The sequence below is a fragment of the Phoenix dactylifera genome, chromosome 2 (assembly GCF_051530095.1).
Source record: "Phoenix dactylifera cultivar Ajwa chromosome 2, Ajwa_hap1_PhDact_Kaust_v1.1, whole genome shotgun sequence".
Classification (NCBI taxonomy): Eukaryota; Viridiplantae; Streptophyta; class Magnoliopsida; order Arecales; family Arecaceae; genus Phoenix; species Phoenix dactylifera.
Window position 1 is genome coordinate 55,173,694 of NC_143191.1, and position 19,084 is coordinate 55,192,777.

General features: G+C 38.7%; 1 protein-coding gene and 1 long non-coding RNA gene across 2 annotated transcripts; one reads left to right on the forward strand and one right to left on the reverse strand.

Moving 5' to 3' along the window:
- The first annotated feature begins 8,934 nt into the window (after window positions 1-8,934).
- On the forward strand, window positions 8,935-11,602 carry LOC113463293 (uncharacterized). The gene is made up of 2 exons (XR_003387300.4): window positions 8,935-10,763; window positions 10,855-11,602. It is a non-coding gene; the product is annotated as an uncharacterized LOC113463293 (long non-coding RNA).
- A 349-nt stretch (window positions 11,603-11,951) lies between these two features.
- On the reverse strand, window positions 11,952-18,315 carry LOC103715764 (Translation elongation factor EF1B/ribosomal protein S6 family protein). The gene is made up of 5 exons (XM_008803510.5): window positions 18,019-18,315; window positions 17,250-17,304; window positions 17,076-17,132; window positions 14,276-14,353; window positions 11,952-12,692 (listed from the first exon to the last, which is right to left on the reverse strand). Exons 1-5 carry the CDS (start codon window positions 18,292-18,294, stop codon window positions 12,235-12,237), a joined length of 924 nt encoding a protein of 307 aa, XP_008801732.4. The 5' UTR covers window positions 18,295-18,315; the 3' UTR covers window positions 11,952-12,234.
- Between the last annotated feature and the right edge of the window lie 769 nt (window positions 18,316-19,084).

Genomic DNA, 19,084 nt, shown 5'->3' on the forward strand with positions numbered 1-19,084 from the left:
AATAGCACCTAATGCAAAAGGAGGAATATATCTTATTAAAGATGATAATGATGTCAATGTAAAAATTGCTAATCTGACTAGGAAGGTTGAAGCCATGGAATTAAGCAAGGCCAATATAGGAAAAGCACACACTATTGTTGAAAGTATATGTGGAATTTGCAAGAGTAATGCACATGTGACCAAGGATTGTCCTACAATCCTTGCTTTTCAAGAAGTGTTGCATGATCAAGCAAATTTCACCAATACTTATAAAAGACCATTTCTAGAAACATATAATCCTAATTGGCGAAACCATCCTAACTTTAGTTGGAGACATGGACCCACTGCCAATGAATCTCAAGGAAATTCTGTTCCTACTCCTTATGTGCCACCACATAGGAAATCCCTTGAAGATACTTTGCAAACTTTCATGCAAGGGCAGACTCAAATAAATCAGAATACAATGCAATCACTCCAAGAACTTAAAAATTCTGTAGGTAGAATTGAGGCTCAACTCAATGTTAGGGAAAAAGGGACATTTCCAGCCCAACCTCAATCTAACCCAAAGGGTCAACATGAGGTCCATGAAGCAAGTTCATCTCAACTTAAATTTGAACAAGTTAAGTCTGTCACAACTCTTCGTAGCGGAAAAATAATTAACAAAGAAATTCCGATAAAAGATGACAAACCTGAAAAATCTATTGAAAAGAAGGATGAAGATGATAATGAACAAGATGATCCAATACCCCATCACAAGATAGTTGCTCCATTTCCTCAGCGCTTGCTTGCAGCTAAAAAGGGAATACCTGACCAAGAAATTCTGGAAATCTTTAAACAAGTAAAGATTAACATTCCTTTATTAGATGCCATTAAGCAGATCCCATCTTATGCCAAATTTTTAAAAGATCTTTGTACCATAAAGCGAAAGCTTTACGTACAAAAGAAAGCTTTTCTAACTGAACAGGTGAGTGCTATTCTCAAACACAACACCCCACCTAAGTATAAAGATCCTGGTTGTCCTACCATATCTTGTATCATAGAAAACTTCAGGATACAACGAGCCCTTCTTGATTTAGGTGCAAGTGTTAACTTACTGCCCTATTCAGTTTATGAACAGTTAGGACTTGGTGAACTAAAACCCACCAAGGTTACTCTCCAACTTGCCGATCGATCTATAAAGATACCAAGAGGAGTAGTCGAGGATGTACTTGTCCAAATTGATAAATTCTATTTTTTAGTCGACTTCATAGTATTAGATACCCAGCCTGTCATGAATTGTACCACTCCAATACTTGTCATTCTAGGCTGCCCATTTCTAGCTACTTCCAATGCTTTGATCAACTGTCGAAATGGAATAATGAAAATGTCATTTGGGAATATGACTATAGATTTTAATATATTTAACATTTGTAAACAACCCGATAATGACAATGAAAATGATGAAATTCATGGAGTTAATCTGATCGACTCCATTGTAGAAGATGCTCTTGTCCCATCTCTTTCTTCTGATCCGTTAGAAACATGCCTAACTCATTTTGGAAATACAGAGATAAACCAAAACTTTAGAGAAATTAGTGCCATTTTAGATTCAGCTCCTTTATTGGATACGAATAGGTGGAAATCTCGTTTCGAAGAATTGCCCCCACGCAACAATAGTCCTTTACCATCTAGTGTTCAAGCACCTAAACTTGAGCTAAAACCTTTGCCATCTGAGCTCTAGTACGCATACCTTGGTCAAGAAGAGACTTTTCCTGTGATCATATCATCCCAACTCGAACAAAGTCAAGAATTAAAATTGTTAGAAATTCTCAAGGAGCATAAGGGAGCAATAGGGTGGACAATTGCTGATATCAAGGGAATTAGTCCCTCAATTTGCACTCATAGAATCCACCTAGAAGCTGATGCCAAACCTTCTTGTCAACCTCAACGTCGTTTGAACCCAAACATGAAGGATGTGGTTAGGGCAGAAGTTCTGAAACTTCTGGATGCGGGTATGATTTACCCAATTTCAGATAGTAAATGGGTAAGTCCAACCCAAGTAGTCCCGAAAAAATCTGGTGTTACTGTAGTCAAAAATGCCAACAATGAATTAGTTCCAACTAGGGTCCCCACTAGTTGGCGTGTATGCATTGACTATAGAAAACTTAATTCTGTCACAAGGAAGGATCACTTTTCTCTACCTTTTATTGATCAAATCTTAGAAAGGTTGGCATGTCATAAATTTTATTGCTTCCTAGATGGCTATTCAGGTTACAACCAAATTGCAATTGATCCTGAAGATCAGGAAAAGACCACTTCTACATGTCCTTTTGGCACATTTGCTTACAAGAGAATACCTTTTGGATTATGTAATGCTCCTGCAACCTTCCAAAGATGCATGCTCAGTATTTTCTCTGACATGGTTGAACGCTTTTTGGAAGTCTTCATGGATGATTTTTCGGTTTTTGGATCTTCTTTTGAAAACTGTGTGGACCATTTAAGGCTAGTCTTAATTCGATGTGAGAAGAAGAATCTAATCTTAAACTGGAAAAAGTGCCATTTTATGGTAACTAGGGGAATTGTTCTTGGGCATGTCATTTCATCTGAAGGGATTGAAGTAGACAAGGCTAAAATTGACTTAATTGCTAACTTACCCAACCCAAAAACTATCAAAGATATACGTTCATTTTTGGGTCATGTAGGATTTTATAGGAGATTCATTAAAGATTTTAGCTCAATATCTAAACCCTTATGTAATCTCCTTCAAAAGGAAGCCCAATTTGTGTGGTCTGAAGAATGTCAAAAAGCTTTTGATAAACTTAAAAGCTTGCTGACCTTTGCTCCCATCATGCAACCACCTGACTGGTCGCTTCCTTTTGAAATTATGTGTGATGATAGTGAATATGCAGTTGGGGTAGTTCTAGGGCAAAGAAAAGAAAGGAATCCTTATGTTATCTACTATGCAAGTAAGACTTTAAATAGTGCACAAAAGAATTACACCACTACGGAAAAGGAACTACTTGCCATAGTATTTGCACTAGACAAATTTAGGTCTTACTTGATTGGATCCAAAATCATTATCTACACTGACCAGGCTGCCCTTAAGTACCTTCTTTCAAAAAAGGATGCTAAGGCGCGTTTACTTAGGTGGATCCTTCTGCTCCAAGAATTTTTTCTAGAAATAAGAGATAAAAAAGGGGTAGAGAATGTAGTAGCTGATCACTTGTCCCGTCTCACTCTTCCAAATTCCATAGACAATTCACCCATAAGAGACACTTTTCCTGATGAGCAACTCTTTGAGATCACGTCGTCACCTTGGTTTGCAGACATTGCAAATTTTCTTGTCACGGGTGAACTCCCGATGCATTGGAATAAACAAGACAAAAGAAAATTTCTGACCGAAATAAAAAATTTCTTCTGGGATGATCCTTATCTTTTCAAATACTGCCCAGACCAAATTATTAGGAGATATGTACCTAATGATGAATTTAGTAGTGTCATTTCCTTTTGTCATTCTGAAGCTTGCAGTGGTCATTTCTCTACTAAGAAAACGGCTGCAAAAATTTTACAGTGCGGTTTCTATTGGCCCACTTTGTTCAAAGATTTCCATAACTTTTGCAAAGCTTGCGAGCGTTGTCAAAAGTTAGGTAGGATAACTCGTAGGAATATGATGCCCCTCAACCCAATTTTAATTATCGAAATATTTGATTGTTGGAAAATAGATTTTATGGGTCCATTTCCTCCTTCATTCGAAAATTTGTACATCTTAGTAGCTGTAGATTATGTCTCCAAATGGATAGAGGCAATTCCTTGCAAGAATAATGACCATAAAACTGTTTTAAAATTTTTAAAAGAAAACATTCTTTCCAGATTCGGAACGCCTCGAGCCATCATCAGTGATGGGGGTTCACACTTCTGTAATAAGCCTTTTGAGGCTTTAATGCGAAAATATGGGATCACCCATAAAGTCGCCACCCCTTATCATCCACAAACAAGTGGACAAGTTGAAGTATCCAATCGATCAATTAAGAATATTCTGGAAAAAACGGTTAACCCAAATCGCAAAGACTGGTCTTTGCATTTAACTGATGCACTTTGGGCTTATCGTATTGCTTTTAAAAGCCCGATTGGTATGTCTCCGTACCGTCTTATCACTTTGGGCTTATCGTATTGCTTTTAAAAGCCCGATTGATATGCTCCTGTGGAATTGGAGCATAGGGCCTACTGGGCTATTAAGAGATTTAATTTTGATATGGATAAGGCTAGTTCACTACGTAAACTTCAACTTAATGAACTAGAGGAAATCAGGAATGAAGCAAATGAGAATGCTCGAATTTATAAGAACAAAATGAAAGTCTTTCATGATAGAAATATTATAAGAAAAACATTTGAGCCGTCCCAGAAAGTTCTATTGTATAATTCAAGACTTCACTTATTTTCAGAAAAATTGAGATCTAGGTGGACCGGCCCATTTATAGTTAAAACTGTTTATCCGTATGGAACCGTTGAGATAGAGAATCCAAACACCGGTAATATTTTTAAAGTAAATGGCCAACGTTTGAAGTTATTTTTGGACAACTTTACCCCAGAGGTTGAATCAACCAATATGGAAGATCCTGTTTATCAGGATTGATCTCTATATCTGCTAGAGATCCTCTATTTGTACATAATTTTTCGTTCTTTCATTTTCTATTGATATGACAATTGGTGAGCAACAACAATGTGCGGTCATTCTATCAGGTAAATTCTAACCTTCAGCCTTATTATCCTTCATACAATCATATTTCATGCATTCATGTTGAAACATTGGGGACAATGTTGAAATTAAGTTGGGGGGAGAGATTACTGTATTTTTCTATATATCATAACAATTGTCATATCTTTCAAAAAATAATAATAATAATAAATTATTAAATATATATATAATAATAATAAAATAATAATATATATATAATAATAATAATAGTAATAATAATAACAAACATATATTTTGTTGCATTTAACTACCACTCTAATTTTTCTAAGCAAATAAACATGTGCAGCTATTAAGGCAAGGAGCACATTATGACTTATCAGAGACCTATTACTAGATCCCCACACAAGTATTCAATGACAATAGGAAAGCCTCAGGAGTTCATTTGTGTTACCTATTTGTTTGTTGATCTTATTCGCAAGAGAAGTACGAGTGTCCTTGTCCTAAAGTTCATGATTTGGTTTTCACATAAAGATAGAATTTGAAATTCTCGGCTAGATCACCTGGGTGCTTTATGTTTTGACCTTGTTTGACCTATAGTCACAATACAGTCATATCTTAAAATATATATATATATAATAAAAAAAAGAGAGAGAGAAATAATACAATTTGTCTTCACTGAGTAACCGGGCCTCTTGCCTATAAAGCAGCGAGTGTTCGCGTAAAAAGGTGAAAATGACTGAAATAAGTGACTAGTTTGGCCTCGTGGCATAGTCTGGTTTGAGTAATTAAGTCCGAGGGGTGTTTCACCTAATGCCTTGAGCCAACTGGATTAAGAGTCATTGACCCAAAGCTCGTTACATGGATCTTACTAGAGCCTAATGGAGTTAGACTGTTGTAGTAATTTTGATTTAAATAAAAAAATATATATAATAATAATAAAAAATAATGATAAATAAATAAATAAATAAATAAAAATATTTTAAACATGAGTGACTTAGTTAAATTAAAACCAAGTGACATGTGGATGACTGGTTTGACTCCATTATTTTAGAACTCTGTGTACCTGGGATGTCTAGTTGGGATTGATAGCTTCATTTTTATATGCGAACCATTCTGGATAAATAACATGTGATATTCAGAAAATTTAGTGGATCGGAAGCTAACAAATGGTAGTTAACACTTGTGAATTTGAGTAGTGCACCTAGCACTCAAGGGGTACCCAATTGTGGTGGAGGTATAGGTATTCTGAGACGTCACACTTACATTTGCCTTAAGGGTTGCTATATTTTAGAGTATCTTTTAAAATGATGTTTGTGGGTAACATCACTGCAAACCCTCACGAGACAACACTCGTCCACTAGGGTAACCTAGAGGTTAACGGCTTGTTGCACGTGCTAAGTGCAATCGTAATGCTCTACGAAAATGAGTATTTATTTTAATTCATGCATATTGATATATATTAATAAAATAAACAATACTTTTGCACCCTCATTTTATCATTTTCACACTAAATTGCTAGAGACTAGCAATAAGCTAGTTGGGGGGTGTGATGAGAGCACAAAAGTACAATCTTCATACCATTTTAATTAGTATTATAGCTAATCTTTATTAATAAAATTACTTAATTAATGTTTTATTTGTGTTTGAGTGCAAGTAATCCAAGAGATTCAATAACGCAGGTTTCAGCCCAATGCCCGGCAGCCCGAGCTCAACAAATTTCCCAACATCCGCAACATGGGGGCTTTGAAATTTCCCAACTTTTCAACTATCCGTAACCTCCCCGAACATGCAACATGATCAATATCCCATCTCGTCTGTTTAGGAACAAACCCAAACTCCCAAACCGGCTCTTTAATTCAACCGTGTTTCAAAATTCCGTCTCCTCAGCTTCCCAATGTTCGTCATCTAAGTCGCGTCTCATCCTGAGTAAATTCCAGCCGATGGAAGAGGAGGAAGCCATCTGGTGAGGAGTCTTCTCAACACCCCAACTGTCATCTTCTTCCACGCTTCCCAGCCGCATCCCAACGTCCATCCATGGCATCTCAAGCATTGTGGCATCAAACAGCTGTATGGCTTCTTGTCTCCCAACCGGATCATTCCAAGCAACAGTGGAAGCATCCCAGCAGCCTAAGAGTCCCAAGTGATTCGACTTCATCTAATCCGCATCTCATCCACTCCTAGCAGCGTTTCAGCTTCTCCGATTGCTTCTCCTCCTTCAAACATGCTGAAAGTGTCTATAAAAGAAACCGGGAAGGGGCTACCAGGGGGATCATCCGGTGGAGGCAGGAGGAGGACACGGATCAAGGGACGGAAGAAGGAAACCAGAGGTCTCCCAAACAACCGCAGGCCTTCTTCCGATTTTTCTCAGCCGAGGGAGAGAGGAGAAGAGGATAGCCGGCCGTGCGACGAAGGAGGAAGAGGCCAAGGGAACCAGCAAGCAAAATATCTCAACTCCTCTTCCGATCCGTCTTCTCAGCCGGGCGAGAGAAGGAGGAGAAGCATCGGGAGGAGAAAAGAAAAAGAAAAGAAAGAAAACAGAGCACTCTGTTTTCTTAAGAGAAGAAAGGAAAAAAAAAGGAATTTATGTTTTATTTTATTTATTCTATGCTAATCCCTTTTATAAAATTGCTTGCATCTCATATGGATAGCTAAATCTTTTTTTAGCTAAGGCTAGGAAAAAGCCTAGCATTTTCTTCATGTATTTCCTTTAATCATCAATTGGATTTTAATATTTTTGATTTGATTTATGGTGCAGTGGATTGATAGAAATTATTTCAAACTTATATATTTTCTTTGATTTGTTATTTTCTCCGGGTATAACAGATGCTTAGAAATCCCTGTAGTTTAAAATAGAATTACTGTAATGCTGCCCATAAAACTAAATCTATTTTATTATGATTAATTGATGATTTTAAGAAATGCATGATTAAGTGCTAGGCTGAATCCTAATGCCTTAGTTATATTTTTGTCAATCTGAATATTATTTAGCCTTTAGTTTTTGTTCACTGTCAAATCCCTGTGGATTCGATCTCGGACTCACCGAGAATATTACTTTGCTACACCCTATACTTGGGGTATTCTACATTTAATTTTCCTTTTTAAAAGAGCAAGATTAAAGTCGTAGCACCGGCTGCCTATGAGATCAGTGCTGTGAGGGCAGGGTCTGGACATTCACCCTTAGTACCCAGGGTGCCAGTTGGATGAGACCATGGACCATGTGTTGTTCCAGTGAAAGCGAGATAGGAGGGTGTGGGGGCTCGTTGACATCCTATCGGAGGCACGGTGCCACTCGGGCCCCTTCCTACAGGCGCTCAGACGGTGGGCCATCACCCCTCAGACTCAACTGATGGCTATTGGAGCAGTTTATACGACTTACCATATCTGGCTGGCCAGGAATGTCTGAATTTTTGGAGAGAGCAACCCTTCACCTAGGTTCATTGTGGAGTAAGCCCGGGCTCAGGCAGTTGAGGCCACTCGTACTAGTCCATCGGATGGGCCTTTGATAGTTTAAGGTGCGTGGGGCTCTACTTCTGCTCTTGTAACGCATCGTACGGTGTTTTTCACCTGAGAACCTCTACCTCCAAGTTTTCTCAAGGTCAATTTTGATGGATGCGTGCTTGATGAGGGCAGGAGAAGTGCAGACTTCGTCATCAGGAGCCCGAACTTCAGGGTGGTTGCTGCCAGCGTATGCTAGATCTTTGACACTTCTGTTCCGAAGGCAGAGTTGAGAGCAACATGGGCTGACCTGAGTTATGCATAGCGCGCCTTGTGGGTCAAAGCAGTTTGGCTAGAGGATGATTCGACCACAGTGATCGGCTGGATCCATGGGGCATCGGTGGCGTGGATGGATGCCACCCCCTGCTCCAAAACATCCGAGCCATAGTGAGAGGCGATGTTGTATTGCAGGCAGGACACGTGTACAGAGAAGCCAATGAAGCCGCAGATTGGATGGTCTCGTATGTGGCAGATCACTTCGAGGGACCCTATGGGTCGGAAAACGGGAGTTACATAGAGCACTTCAAGATGTATTATTTTTGACTTTTTTATATGTATCCATAGCTATCTGCTGCAGTAAAAAAAAAAAAAGAAATAAACCATCATTAGATCTTTAACAGTAGAGTTAGCGGTATTTTTGCCGACAAATGTGCATCAATTTGAGTGCTTATTTCCCCATGAGATCGGTGGTAAAAATATTTTAACCCATTACTCTAGTGCAATCCGCAGCCTCTGATCAGTACTCCCCAGACAACTATGTCAGGCTCCACTGGCTTTACTTCGAATAGCCTCTCTAGGCCTCCACTACCCAAGAGGTCCTGTACTCCCTCTGCAGAGGTACCTTTCCCCTTTCTCGATCAGTCCACCATGTCGTCGAGATGCAAAGTAGCTTCACCACGCGGTCGGGTTGAACAACATCCTCTTCCTTCATCTCAAATGCTTCCACTTCAAGTGCTCATGCCTCGCGTTGCTCCCGATCGTGGAGCTACATCATACCAGATTTCCGCAGAATAGATGTCCCCTCGTTTGCTGGGAGTCCAAACTTCGATCAATTACCAAGCCAGTGCTGGAAAAGTTGCCAAACCCTAGAGGCTTCTTGTGCTTTCATGCATAATATGTAAGGAGGAGCATGCCATGTTCTTTTGCAGGTGGCTTCCATCGGCTGCAACATTTGATATTAACAAAACGGCTAGCTAGATTTAGAGGAATGGAAGGCGGAGGTTGGGAAAATGCACATCCTTATCCACTTAGCTATCAAATACTGCTGGAATTTGAAGATGCTTCATTCATATGCCCAAAAATCAAGATCAAAAAAGGAGTATGAGGTCCTCCAATAACGTCCCCTCCATCATCTTTTGAATAACAGCTACTTGTAAGTCTCTCTCTCTCTCTCTCTCTCTCTCTCTCTCTCTCTCCACCGTTTCCTCCCCTTGTTGCTTGTTATTCTCTGCATTTCCACCTCTCAAAATTCTACTAAGAAAATAATCTTCTCTTAAGATTGATACACTCAAAGCATGCCACATGTTTGACATAATATCGTGCAGAGTATTATGATTTGCAGAGCCTTATTCCAGAATTATATAAAATCTTAATGCCTCAAAATGGCATTCTATGCTATTATGGTGCATAAAACATTTTATTTCTACCGGCTGAAATGCTGGTCTAGGAGCAGCAGTTCTGATGGGGAACTTGACAAAAATCTGATTCTAAAATTCTTTCCCTCTCTAGTTTAGAACAAGTCAGACTAAAATTTCAGCACTTAGAATGTTCAAAAGATCAGAAGGAAAAGTTTATTGATTTTGTATAATTCCGGAATAAAGCTCTGCAAATCACATTATATTATGTCAAACCTGAGGCATGCTACAATTACTTGTGCTTTGAGTGTATTCAATCTCATAAAAAGCTTGTTCCGTTGGTAGAATCTTGAGGGTTGGAAAAGCAGAGAATAACATGGAACAAGGGAAGGAAATAGAAAAGAGAGGGGAGTGACTTACAAGGAGGAGGAGACATGTTGGACCTTGTACCCCTCCTCCTTTCTGACCCTATCATTGAACTCTTGGGCACGCAAATCAGCTTCAGTTCCTAAAGGGTGGTCACATTGATGTGATCCCGTGGGAACCATCTTCATTCTGGCAGTACTCGATGGTTAAGTGGGTGAGGCTGCGCATCACGCCAACCTCCACTCTCCATTCCTCTGAATCTAGAAGTATCAAGTATTGCAGCCGAGGAAAGCCATCAGGTGAAGAACAGGACATGCTCCTCTTTGCATACGCATGGAAACACAATGAAAGAAGCCTAAGGCTTGGCAGCTTCTCCAGCACTGGCTTGATAACTGATGTCCACGAAACCACGTTCCTCCTCTCAGACATCCGATCGAAGCACTGCTTTGGCTGAGTCGCCCGCGCGTTTGTAGCCAGCCAGCATTGCGTTCCATGAGACGACATCTCTATGAGGCATTTCGTCGAACAGCTTCTCTGCATACTTGATGTCTTGGAAAATTTTGGCTGCATCGATCCGGTGACCATGACGAAGATGGAGTTGGGTTATTTGTGATGGTACCGCATCCAGACTGGGGTACTGGTGATGGAGGGATGATGACCGTCTATCGGCTACGGTAAGCCCTTGGGTATATCAAGGTTATGAAAGATGTCCATGTTCTTTATGACCTAATGTGCGACTGCTATTTGTGCTCATAATATTTGCAGAATAAAGTAGTCCTCCATGTATCCGATAATTAAAGCAGTCCTCCATGACACCAAGTTCTTGACCAGGATTTCATCGAACACCCACCGACGAGCATTTGGGTGTTTCAAACTCGCCACAGCCGCCGCCGATCAGAGCATCTCCAGGCAAATGTAATTGAATCAAATGCCATGCGAATTTTGACGGCATGATGCTGCGGAACCACCACAAAGCTGGCTACAGCAGCAGTGATAACAGCGGCTAGTGTTGATCCTGACCGGACCATCTCCAAGAAATAGCGGAACACTTCGGCTGAGTCGCCGGCGCGTTTGTAGCCAGCCAGCATTGCGTTACATGAGACGACATCTCTATGAGGCATTTCGTCGAACAGCTTCTCTGCATGCTTGATATCTCGGAAAATTTTGGTCGCATCGATCAGGTGGCCATGACGAAGATGGGTGGCGATGATGGAGTTGGGTTATCTGTGATGGCAGCGCATCAAGATTGGGGTATTGGTGATGGAGGGATGATGACCGTCTATCAGCTACGGTTAGCCCTTGGGTATATCAAGGTCATAAAAGATGACCATGTTCTTTATGACCTAATGTGCGACTGCTATTGGTGCTCATAATATTTGCAGAGTAAAGTATTATTTCTACACAAGTATGAGAGCTGGGGTTGGGCAATTAAACCCCTCGTTAAATCTTTAACAGTGGAGTTGACAGTATTTTTGCCTACAAATGTGCATCAATTTTAGTGCTTATTTTCCTATGAGATCGGTGGTAAAATATTTTAACCCATTACTCTGCCCTGCTCAAGTTTTGGTAGACACCAGCCTTGACGTAGTCTGGCTTTTTTTATAAACAAACATAAGGTTCATGCGGACAGTGACTTTGTCAAAAATAATGCTGTTATTTTGTAGTTTTCATGAACTATTACCCCTTAAGATGATTCAGAACAGCCTTCTATTTCATAAATCGTAATATTTTCAACAAAAAAATATGCAATCAACAAGGTTGTAATGTGCAATAGCAGCAAACATAGGTTGCCATCATAACAAGATACAATCACCACTGAAACCTTGGTTCGAAGGCACGGTGTTAGATTGAAACTATGGAAGTTCACATAGAAGCAATAAAACACTGCTACCATTATGAGAGTCAACAAAGATCCAAATCAATTTTACAAAACATTTCAGGTCAGATTTGATAGAAGCTATATAGATTAGATAAAGCATTTAACCCAGCCCACACCTTGTTTAGCTGACAATATTACCCATATACCTTGGATCAAATACTGTGAACACTTCTTTCATGTATTTCTAGTCATCTGGTTCTCACCTACAAAAACTTGTATCACAGAGGAAAACTGAACAAGAGCAGCAATACACTAAGATAGAAGGACTACCTAGCTATCTTCTCAGCCTTTAATATTTTCGCTTTTCTACTCTCACCATCATTTCTATCATCCTTGTCATCGTCGCCAACAAAAATAATATTACCACCGTCATCAACATCATCTACTTCCAACTCACCTTCATCATCCCAGTCTTCGCCTTCACCATCGAACTCATCATCTTCATATTCCTCATCCAGCATGCCCTGTTGAGCACGTACGGTGTGGTACTCTGGTGGGGGAGGACAGTCCTCTGTGATTGCCTCATCACGCTTGATCACAAGATGCCGAATGATCCGTTCATCTTTGTCCAGCATGCTCTTGAAGTCATTGATTAATTTGGCTTCCAGCTCAAAGTTCATCAAAATATAGTTGGCGTTCTTTGCCTTTCTTATCTTATAAGCAAGTCGTCTAAGCCCCCAATTGTTCAGCCTCCAAATCCTTCCTTTTCTCTCCCTGATAAAATCTGCGATGATGGAGAAACGAATAATTTGTTGCTAAGTAGTTAGTACATGAAATAATCCATTAACCATTAGATAAACAATTCCAAACACAATTTTTTCCTTCACAATTTATTTTATACTTATGTGGAAAACAAAAAGTTGGGGCATGAAGAATTGAAATGATACCAGCAATGTTTATTCTTTCCAATCTGAAGGAGACAAACAAAGCCAGGCATGCATCAAGCAGGATTGGGTGCCGTTCATGGAGCAACTAGGTGGCTTTAGCCTACATATGCATGCAAATATAAGCACATTCTGAGGACATTGAAGTCTAGTCAAAATGGTGATCATGCCAACCTTGAATTGAAAATGAAATAGAAGACTCGAAAGGTATGAGAGTTCACTCTTCAATTTGGAGTTTGATCTTTATATTGCTCGACTCACTGAAAGGTTTGACATTTCCTTCCAATGTTCTACCAGAAAGCTAGAGGAAATCACGCTAGAGCTTCCTGTACCACTCCAATGAAAAAGGATAAAGCACATAGTAGGTAGCCACAAATGTTCCACGTGAAGATGAACTGAAGAAAAAGCATGCTCGGATCTTCAGTTTGTCAGATCCTCCTAAAAATGGTGACCCAGGAAGATCTTCCAAGGTTTTCAGATCCAACAAGCATTTCAAGCCCATCATATAACCATCCTCTACTAGGTTATTGAATGTCCTTAAGGCAGACATTTAAAAAGCCTCTTTCATCCATTACATCTAACACTCTCTTAAGATCCAGATTTACCCTAATTAGAAGGCAAGAAGCTCATTCACCTGCATAAAAACCATCTAAGTTCCTTAAATTATACATCACAATTCCCTGCACTCAAGACCAGTGCAAACTTTTAACTCACTGTTTTTGCAAAAGCCATGAAAGAGAAGGAAAACAAGCTGTGACAGATCCTACTGGAGATAAATAGTCTAGGTGGCCTCAGCAACCCAAAAATACTAATCTGATAAACTGTAACAATCTGCAAGTACGAAACAAATGTGGGAAACAAAAACAGAAGTGGATATCTTTCCAATGGATACCAAGTATTAATGACAACAAAGAAATTCTGTCAAGTTAATTCTTGAGTGCATTTCTAGAGCATCACCAATAAGATTACCTGAGTCAATCAATTAAGAACTACCCCACAAAGTTCAAACCTAGAACTTATCCCAAATGGATAAGCGCTGCAACCACTGGGGTAAAGGCCAGTTTGCCGAAGAAAATGAGAGTTCACAGGGTATAGCTTTGTAATAATAACTGAATTATGAAACCTTTTTTTCCTATTCCACTTTTAATATGGTTGTTGACATCATATATATAATCAAACAAACGAAACTTGATATCAAGTATCGGTCTTTATGAAAGCAGAAACACAAAAAGCAGAGTGCCTAATTAAGGTTTAACTAGAAGGCCACCAAACACAAAAATGAAACAACGTAAGAAGCTACATCATCATTCCTATCATCTTAGTTATTATCTTTTATGATAATAAAATAGTCAAAATTATGTGCCTATTAACATCGAAATGCAGAGAACAAATCATGAGAGAAATCAACTAGTCCAAAAAGCACCTTGCACTTTTGATATGACACTTTCAACCTCATCCACATGGTCTTCATGAATTAAATAAACCACCTCATAATGACGCACTGCCAAGAAAGAAACACAAGTAAGCATATAGCAGGAAAAACTGGATATATACAGGTCTACATAAGTATCTGAAGAGAATCTATGAATAGCTTTCATCATTGTTACTTTCATAAATTATATCAAAAAAAGGACAACTTTCATAATAAACCTTACAATCCTAATAGTACACTATGCATACTATGTCAGAGAACTAAATAGGACAAAAAATCCAGATACTGCATCATTTCTCCAAAATAAGTTTATATGGTTCATGCCTTCTTAAAGAGGAAAGGAGTGAATTTAAATGTTTTAAATCTTTGTAGGAACAACTTTGTACAGGTATATATAGAAGAAAGTATGAGGGCAGTGATAAATGACAGAATTTGCTACTGCTTTTGCAAGGTGATAAGGAGAAAAAGATAGACGATATATAGACCTACAGAAGATGATGGAACATGAGAAAACACTCTATAAGCAAGTGGCAGAAATAAAGAATCAAACGATCTCACAACATTTTTATAAGAAGCATCTACCTGTAACAAGATACATTCTGCGATCTGATTGTACACACAATACCTGTCTTTGATAACCTTCTTAAAGACTTCGTGTTTCTCTTTTTGCACCCTTGACCACATTACCTGAGGGACACTGTTAGAAGCCTCTATCCCTCAAAAGGCAGATGATTGAATGTACTTAGCCTTCCCTACACACCCTGACAGAAAAGTGTGACAAGCTAACCTTTTAATGAAAACCTCCCTATGAACCATATCAGAGAAACAAATGAGACACCATGTCTTCCTCAAATCCACAAAGAAACACTTGATATTGACATTAATGCACCTATTAAAATGAAATCCAAATGAATGTCTCAATTTTATGAGGTACTAAACATGCCATTCGGAAGTGATGCTCCAACCACCAACTGTTAAAATGAGAATGGTACCAAGTCACTCTAACTGAAATAATTCCCTAGCATCAATCCCTTTAGCACCTGCCACAAAACTTTTTCCCCTGATTGGGCTCATAGATACTGGTAGTAATCCGCAAGATTAATACTCCATATCATAACTAGAATGGAAACCACAAACCCACCATCCTCCATTCTCATCTTTGCACCCAAAGAATAAGTACTACCTAAGAACCTAATTGCACCTATCACCACCTACTCATAGAATCTGTGTCATCCAATACAATAGGCTATTCAACAATCGTAAAAGTAATACTATATTTATATAGAAGCAAAATTAGGTTTATAAATATTCAAAAAACTCTCTGAATATGTGAACATGTCATATTTCTATCAGGTCCAAAATCAAAGAATCCAAGATGTACAAGTAAAAATATGCTTTACTGCAACATTCATAGATGATCACATTTTTGAAGTTTTTCCTCCAACATACCTTCAACTAAAACACATATTTTTTATCATTAGCCCTCTCAACTCCAGGAAATTTTTTTCATTGTGTGTTTGGGTCAAGTACTCGAGTGTGATCATCCATACCAATCCTAATCCGACTGCAGTTCTTGGGTTGTTTTCCTGCCAGCATATCCTTTTTCACATATATCCAGACCAAAAATACCATCCATAACTATATCAGAAGTTTTTCCTCCACCATACCTTCAACTAGAACACATATCTTTTTATCATTAGTCCTCTCAATTCGAGGAATTTTTTTCATTGTGTGTTCAAGTCAAGCGCGCAAGTGAGATCATCCATGACAATCATGATCTAACTGCAGTTGCTAGCTTGTTTCTTCCCTGCACATCCATTTTCACATATATCCAGATCAAAACTACTATCCATAACGACATCACCAGAACATCACAAATCACTGCATATTCAGCTTAGCCAAGGAACCCGATATAGCACCAATCACCTCCCTCATTTGTTTGTTAATTGCATGTTTACTTGGTTTTGTTAAATTTACTTGGTCCAACCCAACTTTCCATAGGGTTCTGTAATATTTGGTCTATAGAGGACTCAACCTTGCTGAACCCCATATATGCAATTCCTGCTTGGAGAGTGCCAGTGATCTCCTACAATTCACCATAACATGAGCCAATGAGTTTTTAAAATCTCACTCCCCAGTTTTGTCCCTGAAGAACAACAAAAAACAATAATTGGTTACAATTTATGGACAATCTAGCATCCAAGCATGTAGTCATTCACAAAGTGATTGTTTTATAATGATATGACAAGAGGATGCAATTCCAGTTAGATTTTAGTTTACAGGGTGCTACCACGAGGTGGCTGGATGTGGCTTCCATAGAGGTGCTGGTTACTCAAAATGTTTTTGAAATCACTGGCTCTGGTATTTGACTCCAGTTAGAAAACTTTGCAGTATGGTGCCCATATATAGAAGACATATGGTCAGCTTTTCCACAATAAGTTGGCCAATATTCACTTTGGCTCTTGCTTTTGTAAGCCCTGTTTTTCCACTCTCTATGCTTCTGGTTTGTTATATGATAGTTCTGGACATGAGGTTTCATTCTAATGTTCAAAAGGGAAAATGAAAAGAAGAACAGCAAAAAGAAATATAAGACTAGCACAGGATCCTGCTACGTCAGAGTGGGTTTCCACTAAACTTGTTATGTCTCGGATATCAGCCCCTTCAGCAAGTAATATAAAGAAATGCTAGCTGATGTGAATAAATTTAATTCTTTTAAGCCAACCACATCTCTAGAGTTATATAAATATGACTAAATAAATTTTGAAAAAAGGAAGGATTGTGATGTGTTTACCTCTTTCAACATTTAAATCACTCTCTAGCTGAAGCTTGAGAAACTCATAAAGCTTTTCTGCAAATCACAATGGCATTACTTTCTGCTATTAAAATCAGTGAAGTAATTTGTCAAGAACACACAAACTTATCATAACAAAAGCAAATTAAAATTGGTGCTGAAGATTCTAAGTACCTTCTTCAGCATCTGCAAATTCAGGTAAAACACTACCATCTTCCTTAACTGTTTTCTGTAAGTAATAGAAACGAGAAACACTTAATTAGCTTAAAGGTTCTATTTAGAAACTTATAAGCATTCCAGTGACCACAACGAGCATTTGGTAATACCGGCTGGTCTCCTGTAAATTTATAAAAAAAATTGATTTCTAAGGATTATAAAAATGAAGCAAAGCAATCTACCTATTAAAATTTTTCAAGAAATCAACAAACAAACTAAGTGAAAATGAAGAAATAACCAGTCAACTTCAACATCAAACCAAAAAAAGAACAGTTTCCCCATCAAAAATAACCCTAAGCACACATACCAAATACATAATTTTTTTATAAAAAAAACTGAACTAAGGAACAATAACTAATGACACTAGCTCCAGCAAAGGGTTAAAAATCACATCGGATGTTATGGGTTCTCTCAAAATCGCACTTTTTAAGCTCCTCCAGTGCCCAAAACTAGAATAAGCTGGGAAAAGAAGGAATTACAGGAGGCAAGGAAAGGGGGAAGAAAACCTCACCTTCAAATTCTATTCTATCCTCATCAAAAGCTTCAGAGGAAAAGAAATCCTAAATCATTGAAATACCGAGATTCTAAGCGACACTAAAATGGAATAGCATAAATAAATTAAATAAAGAGTTCGTAACTCCAAATTTTAACCCATCTCATCGACCAACCCAAAAGCAAAGAAGAAGAAAACACAAGAAAAACGACATAGTTCTGGCCAAGATCGCACCTTTTTTAGCAGGACGGCTTCGGGGAACGGCCCGGTGGCCTCGTCCGGCTTGGAAACGAAGCTGTGGGAGTCGGGCTTGTTTTTCCTCTTCTTAGCCCCTGCCACCACCAGCCTTCCCCTCTCGACGGAGAGCTTCTCCTGATAAGAGAATCCATTAGAGGGGGGCGACCACCAATGAGTTAATCTGAGCCTCTGGGGACATTGGAAGACTAGGGTTCGTAGAAGAGAACGGGGAGAGATGGAGGAGGAGGAGGAAGCCATGAGAGTAGCTTCCATTGTTTGGAGAATAAAAAAATGAGTTCTGAGAAGAAGATCGCAGATAAGGCACTCAGATGTCGAATCCCGAAAGGTCCAAATCCGAACCCGATAAGGTAGCCGGGCTTCGATTTGGTGGGCCTCTTTAGATCCGTTAAAGTTTGATTTTTCTTGAAAAATAAAAAACAAACATATATTTTTTTAATGCCTTTGCTTTTTAACATAAAGAATAATTTGTTTGGCCATCAAAATGCTATAGTTGCTATATTATTTGCATGAGTCTAGATGGCTTCACTTGACTCGGCTAATTATCTCGACTTTTTAAATCTTTTTTTTTATTTTGTATTAAAGCAGATATTTCATACATTACGTGTAAGAATACACCAAATAAAGTCAGAACAAAAGATCGTGAAGTGCTAGAAGCAACTTCCACTCCCCGACTCATAGGGTACTCACTGAATAACTGGCTATGTAGGCAGCCATCTAATCCGCAGTCCCATTGTCAAGGATACACAAGATTTTTTCAACAGTCAATCAAATCTTGAGGGATCTTCCACAATTGTAGGAGTTGTTATTAGATAATAGTTTGTTGCATGATACGATTGTATCTTATTTTACACATGTACTATTACAATAAATTGTAAATGCTATCTATAAATGAATACAAATACCACAACAACAGAAGTATAGCTTTCCAAACATTCTCATGGTATCAGAGCCTTCCTTTGGGTTAACATCCTTCGATTTAGGGCATCTGAGAACCATTTTTCCTCTTCCCTCACCTTTAACACAATGGTTCATATGTTAACCA